The sequence below is a fragment of the Garra rufa genome, chromosome 2 (assembly GCF_049309525.1).
Source record: "Garra rufa chromosome 2, GarRuf1.0, whole genome shotgun sequence".
Classification (NCBI taxonomy): domain Eukaryota; kingdom Metazoa; phylum Chordata; class Actinopteri; order Cypriniformes; family Cyprinidae; genus Garra; species Garra rufa.
This window is the reverse complement of record NC_133362.1, coordinates 15,786,483-15,793,982: the sequence shown is the minus strand read 5'-3', so window position 1 is coordinate 15,793,982 and position 7,500 is coordinate 15,786,483. Positions and strand designations below refer to the sequence as shown.

Sequence of the window (7,500 nt, the reverse complement as noted above, 5' to 3'; positions counted from 1 at the left end):
AATAACAAGTTAAAAAGAACAGCATTTATTTAAAATATAAATCTTTTCTAACAATGTATCCCCAATTTTTGAGCGGCAGTGTAGTCAAGATCTCATGACAGAACACAAACTGGTTGTGTGTGACTCTTTAATTTAGATCACTAAACTCCAGCTTGTTTGCCTGTGTTTTCAGATCAACGTCGGCAGCATTTCCGCAATGAAGAGCAAGCTCGTGCGCATGGTTGCCAGATTGCAAAAAATAAGCAAAGCACCAGGCAGAAAATGTATCCTTGTAACAGAGAAGCTCTGATTCTGGCATTTGAACTCTTGATATCTGGCAACCAGACACATGAAAGCTCAAGAGGATATTGATTAATTGAAGCTTTTATCTTTTTGTATACATTTTAGTCCCATCTTTTTTCCTCAACGAAATCGCATGTTGACATTGACATTATTGTCATCTCGTCTCGTGTTTGTCTCCTTTTAAGGTCATTGCACACGGGGTCAGAAGTTTTCGCACATTAAAAAAAATATCACAACCTCACGTTGTGTCAATCATGTTTACACACTGCCTCCGAAATTTTCATCCATTGTAAAAAAAAAAAAATCAGATCAGATTTTGCATCCATAGCAAGCATTTTGATAGGAAAGGATGATAAATATGAAAAACTGCATAAGAGAATTTCAGACTGTACAAGGAAAGGAAGGAAAGGAAAGGGGGTGAGTGAGGCCAAGTATGGTGACCCATACAAGGAATTTGTGCTCTGCATTTAACCCATCCAAGTGCACACACACAGTAGTGAACACACACACCGTGAACACACACCCGGAGCAGTGGGCAGCCATTGCTGCGGCGCCCGGGGAGCAGTTGGGGGATCGGTGCCTTGCTCAAGGGACTCACCTCAGCCGTGGTATTGAGGGTGGAGAGAGTGCTGTACATTCACTCCCCCCACCTACAATCCCTGCCGGACCTGAGACTCGAACCTGCAACCTTTGGGTTACAAGTCCGAATCTCTAACCATTAGGCCACGGCTGCCCCAATGACCTTTAGTCATGGGAAGAAAACTTGTCAACAAACATTTTTCATCCTAGTTTTCGTTAGAGTAGTTCACTTCCAGAACAAATATTTACAGATAATTTACTCACCAACCTTGTCATCCAAGATGTTTATGTCTTTCTGTCTTCAGTAGTAAAGAAATTATGTTTCTAGAAGAAAACATTTCAGGAATTATCTCCATATAGTGGACTTCAATGGCGCCCCCAAGTTTGAACTTCCAAAATGGAATTTAAATGCAGCTTCAAAGGGCTCTAAATGACCCCAGCCGAGGAAGAAGGGTCTTATCTAGTGAAACGATCGGTCATGTTCGAAAACAAATTGACAATTTATATACTTTTTAACCTCAAATGCTCATCTTGTCTCATCTCTGCGATGCGCATACGTAGTCTGTGTAATCCGAGTCAGGGTATGTCAAAAACATCTTTTTTTCTTCTTTAACTTCAAAATCGTCCTACATCGCTGTTTTACCTTTTTTTTTTTGTAAAGGGCGTTTGATCTTCTTTGCATGTTCACTTTGTAAACAGTGGGTCGGTACTTCTGCAATGATGTAGGATGATTTTTAAGTTTTTTTTTTTTTAAGTTTTTTGACATACCCTAACTGTCTTGAACCAGAAAGAAAACAGAATTCATGCAGACATAGACAAGCGTTTGAGGTTAAAAAGTATATAAATTGTCAGTTTGTTTGGAAAATGACAGATCGTTTTGCAAGCTGCATTTAAACTGCACTTTGGAAGTTCAAACTTGGGGGCACTATTGAAGTCTCCATAATATGGAGAGAAATCCTGAACTGTTTTCCTCAAGAAACACAATTTCTTAATTTTCTTAATTTCATTTCAGGATTTCTCTCCATATAATGGACTTCTATGGAGCCCCCGAGTTTGAACTTCCAGAATGCAGTTTAAATGCAGCTTTAAAGGGCTCTAAATGATCCCAGCCGAGGAAGAAGGGTCTTATCTAGCGAAACGATCAGTTCTTTTCTAAAAACATTTACAATTTATATACTTTTTAACCTCAAACGCTGTGTATTCCAGTTCATGACAGATAGGGTATGTCGAAAAAACTCATTTTCTCCTCCAACTTTAAAAGTGTCCTATTTCACTGCAGAAGTACCGACCCAGTGTTTACAAAGTGAACGTGGAAAGAAGATCAAACATCCTTTACAAAAAAAGGTAAAACAGCAATGTAGGACAATTTTAAAGTGAATGAGAAAAATAAGTTTTTCGATATACCCTAACTATCATGAACTGGAATAGACAGAGTACACACAGAGCTAGACAAGACTAGCATTTGAGGTTGAAAAATATATAAATTGTCATTTTTTAACCGATCATTTGTGACCCTGGACCACAAAACCAGTCATAGGGTACGATTTTACAAAACTGAGATGTTTACAACATATGAAAGCTCAATAAATAAGCTTTTATTGATGTATGGTTTGTTAGGATAGGACAATATTTGGCTGAGATACATCTATTTGAAAATCTGGAATCTGAGGGTGCAAAAAAATCAAAATACTGAGAAAATCAGCTTTAAAGTTGTCCAAATTAAGTTCTTAGCAATGCATATTACTAATCAAAAATTACATTTTGATATATTTATAGTAGGAATTTTACAAAAAATCTTCATGGAACATGATCTTTACTTAATTTCCTAATGATTTTTGGCATAAAAGAAAAATCAATAATTTTGACCCATACAATGTATTTTTGGCTATTGCTACAAACATACCCCAGCGACTTAAGACTGGTTTTGTGGTCCAGGGTCACATTTGCTAGATAAGACCCTTCTTTCCTCGGCTGTGATCATTTAGAGCCCTTTGAAGCTGCATTTTGGAAGTTCAAACTCGGGGGCACCATTGAAGTCCATTATATGGAGAGAAATCCTGAAATGTTTTCCTCAAGAAACATAATTTTCTTATTGACTGAAGAAAGAAAGACATGAACATCTTGGATGACAAGGGGCTGAGTAAATTATCTGTAACGGTGAGTTCACACTACAGCGTCAAATTTGCGCTCAGTGCTGCTGGCAACGCTACAACGCCACTGCTTTAGGGAGTGTCAAATTTAGAGAAGAGCACGCCTATGGAAAAACAATGTTTACACCCTGTTTGCGTTTCATTTGTCTTTTTTAACGGTGGTTCGCAAACTAAACTGTGGCATAGTAATAAACATGCAAAGTACATTTTTGCGTGACTTTTTCAATAATATGTGATTTCAGCAGTAATCCACCAGTTTCGGAAACATGCGTCATAGTCTTGCCTTGCCTACTCTTCACAGCTATTGGTTGTCGCCCGGCGTTTTGCGCTCGAGATTTGCATAAAGTTGAGTAATGTCCAACCTTTTGACGCTCTCAGCTGCTCTCAACGCTTTCTCCGCGCCGCTTCCAATCCCAAAATGCACCACGCGACCGTTTACGCTCAACTTCCACAAGAATGAATTGAAAACGCTCGCTTCGCCCCGCTCGCTACGTGCCAGTGTGAACGCACCGTAAATTTTTGTTCTGGAAGTGAACTACCCCTTCAGTGAAATTAACAGTACTGAAAAAATGCTTAGCCTCTTTCAAAGTTTCTTTTGATAATGTATTTTAGCCTTTGAATGATAGAATGTGATAGATTGTGATAGAATGTGTGTGCGTTTTTTTCCGGACAGATCTCCGACTCACCTGCGGGGTTTGCGGATGTCCCACAGTCCCACCCCCTCTTTAGAGTTTGCAGTGGCCAGCAGACGGGGTTCTACGGGGTTAAACATCACACTGTGAAATGCAGAGGGGTAGTTGGCCAAGCAGAACGGTTCTGGAACGCAAAACAGAATTAGATTAACGTGGGATCTAGAACAGTTCAGGCTTTAGATAAAACATAGGTTCTAAAACTTTTCAGAAAAAATATATATCATGGTTTCAACAAAAATGTGAAGCAACACAACTGTTTTTAACATTGACAAGAACAAGAAATGTTTCTTGAGCACCAGATCAACATATTAGAATGATTTCTGAAGGTTCATGTAACACTGAATACTGGAGTAATGATGCTGAAAATTCTGCTTTGCCATCCCAGGATACATTACATTACTGTATTGCATTGTACATTACTGTACTGTAATAATACAATTGTACTGATTTATCCTTTGTGTCATTAAAGAAAAAGGGACCATATTAAAAACTAAGAACGTCTACCTCCATGTGGCGGTTCCCGCGTGTCCCATATGAGAACTCGGCCGTCATCAGAGGAGCTGGCGAAGACGTTATCATTAACAGGACTGACGGACAGACCATACACAGCGTCGTCATGCAAGAAGACGTTGAGCGTCTCGCCGCGTTCGACGTCGTGCAGAATCACCTGCTCATCATTTCCTGCAGTGACAAACATCAACATTAGACATCTGATCTCCTCTCGGTTACAGCTGCAGTATCACGAATATGAGCAGCTGTTTGTTTTACCTCCTGAGAAAACACGTTTGTTGGTGCTGTCAAATGCCAGGCAGAAGATGTTGGACAGGTGCTCCCCCTTCAACTTGATCGGTTTGGCTCGTGAGTGTATTGCTTTCTCCATGTGCCACAGCAGCACCCTTCGGTCATCTCCACCTACATGCAACACAAGACATATTAATAGATTCACCAGAGGAATGTTTCAACATCATGAATGCAGGGTTATATGCGCACAATCTGGCTGCTTTACAGACACCAAAGAACAGGCTTGTTCTCAACAGAGATTCAGAAATTCACGGTCATGCCAATAAAAACATTGTGTAGTCCTCTCATACTCCTGCTCTGGTTTACGAGGATGTGTTGTAAGTAACAAACTTGAATGGCAAATCTGATCAATAGAGGGTTTTCACGACGTGTTGTCAATTGGCCATATTGGCAGCACTGAATGTAAGCAATGCCACTGAAACTCGCATATTTTGCTGATTAATGTTGTTGAGAATGGTCAGTTATTACCATGTTTTGGGCTGTACTAATCGGTCGAACCGTGAAAAAAAATTGGAGTAACGTTACTGTAGACTGCTAAAAGATACAACAAATCAAGGAGAAGAGTGCAAAAACTTTCTGAGGAACAAAATGCGTTTGTGGTTGGCCAAACTGAACCAAGATGTTTCTCAAAATCTTGACATTAGTTTTTCTTTTTATCATTTCTAGTCAGGTAGGTGAAATACTAGGCTAATATCTTAATTCATACTGCTCATACATATCTTTACCACCTATTAACTTTAGTTTGTTGAAATATCGTGCCCTTTCCTGCTTACTAAGTCCTTCTCTATATGATTTAGCAGCTTCCACACACTTTTTCCATGGTTTAGACAGCATAAATGAGCAGAACAACGTATTCAGTAGTACACTAACCGTGCAATCCGTGCTGTTGTTTACACCTGAGTATCGCCAATATGGCCGAGCATCGGGGTAACTGACCAAAGCGTGATGCAAGTGCAATCCCTCTATGAATTATGTCTGTAAATACAATTCTGAGCCTGAAAACTGAAAAATACATTTGTATTTATAATTAAAGAGATTTAGGTGATTGCCTAGTGTTACAACGACAAGTTTCCAGATGCCATTTGAATCTAAAAAAATTTATTTAAATCTTGTCATGCAATTTTTTTTTTCATTAAATATGTTGACAGCATCCTACCGCTGTTTTAGTGTCATATCTGTTGTGCAAAATGAAAGGGTTTTGCAGTTCGTTTCACAGTGAAACTAAGGGAAAGATCATCTACATTTCTGTACAAAACCTGTGTAACGAAAAAACTACACATTCTCTTCTCAAAACCTTCTCTCGGTGTTTTAACTCATGGATTTACATGACTTTTCTAGTCTTTACTAGAGTTTAAAAAAGGTACTTTCTAGCTGATAAAATACTTTAAAGACAAGAATTGCTAGAAAACTTTTCCAGGCCTTGAAACCACAATTGTAAAATGATCTGATATTTCCTGGTTTCCATGAGTAAGGGAACTCTCCGCATTCTCCGCATTGCACATGCCTAAAAGACTGAAAATACGCAAGTGCAAAAACATACAAAGAACATGAGCAGCAATGAATGCGTGAAGCCAAAAGAATCAGTAACAGCTGCAACCAATTAATGAGTCAGCAAGAAAAAGAGTTTGACGAAAACTATAAAGTCCCTTCTACAGTCTGAACCACCTACAAAGGTGCATTCAGCGAGTTTCTTATTTGTACTAATAGTACTAAGGAAGGACTTCATAAAGACTTCAGCCTGGATGAAGTTTCTAAACAAGTTTAATGAACCTTTCTGTATGCAATTCTAGTCTAGTCTTGGACAGCCATATGTTTGCAGTTAGTGCTTAATGACTCGCCGTTTATCTATAAACTATTGGTTGGTAGAATTTTTTGTTTTTTATAAATAGCAACTTTTATTAACTTTCCTCAATTACATGATAAGGCTTGTCACGTGATGTCAACATGGTAACGCCTATAAAGGGGCGACCCACTTCATCCAGAATATAAAAAAAAAAAAAGCTTTTTCTAGAAGACTGATCTTCATCTCATGTGGATGTAGCCTACATTGTGTAATCTAATATCATTTTAATGACATTACGCTGGTCATTGCGTTTCTTTGTGTAAAAACTTTTTTTACTGAGAGCAACTTAACATGTTTATGTAACACTGACAGAAACCTCTTTTCTTTGGCAATGCCCAGAAAAATAAAACATGCATGCACAAACTGACAAACTGAAGATGTCAAAGCAATCCTGTCAATGCATGTTTTATTCTGCAGGACTCCGTTGGAGACTCCTCTCTGTCGTTGACCCACATTACTAAGACCAGCGTGCAGAACACCGGAGGATCTTACCGGACACCAGCCACTGGCCTCCATTGTTGGAGAACTCGATGGCGTTGACGCAGCCGAAGTGTCCAAGCATGTCCTTCTTGTAGAGGCTGGAGCAGCCGGCCAGTCTGCGCCGCTGAAAGTCCCCCTTCAGCTGCGGCTGTCCAACGATCGTCCTGCGGGAGAGGAACCCGACGGCGCTCCGCATGCCGCAGCCCCGCACCTCCTTCATCTCTCCCCCGGTAAATGAGTGTCAACGCCGCCGCTAGAGTGTCCCGGCCGTCATGGGTTTGCGCTCAGGTTCGTTTCGGTGGATTCTGGTTTGGCTGGAGGGTGTACCGTTACATGTTTGCTCGGTAAAGCATGAAAGTGCGCAGCAAAAACAGAAGGTTGTTTAGAGTCCCACCGACCGCCGGCACTTCCTGCTCCGGTGCAAGGGTGATGACGTCACAAGACCAGATCACTAACTCTGAACCCCTACTGTTACTTTCTGATTGAATGTTATATAATATGTTCAGTTTATATAATTTGTAAACATTTAATCTGCATTGCTTTTAATGCAGTGCTTGATTTTTGCATGTTATTTTTATTAATAAATGAACCAGCATGCTGTATGTGTACATTACTGTTTAAGTAGTTATTTGTTTATATGTATATATTTTAGTGCTGTCAAATCGATTATTTT

General features: G+C 39.7%; 1 protein-coding gene across 1 annotated transcript in view; it reads right to left on the bottom strand.

Moving 5' to 3' along the window:
- dcaf5 (ddb1 and cul4 associated factor 5) overlaps positions 1–7,280 on the bottom strand; it is an 18,401-nt gene extending 11,121 nt beyond the window's left edge. The window contains exons 1-4 of the mRNA XM_073833765.1: positions 6,840–7,280; positions 4,472–4,615; positions 4,208–4,384; positions 3,698–3,827 (exon numbers count right to left, since the gene is read on the bottom strand). Of these exons, the coding sequence (XP_073689866.1) occupies positions 3,698–3,827; positions 4,208–4,384; positions 4,472–4,615; positions 6,840–7,047 (659 nt within the window). The 5' untranslated portion in view covers positions 7,048–7,280. The remainder of the gene's footprint in view (positions 1–3,697; positions 3,828–4,207; positions 4,385–4,471; positions 4,616–6,839) is intronic.
- Between the last annotated feature and the right edge of the window lie 220 nt (positions 7,281–7,500).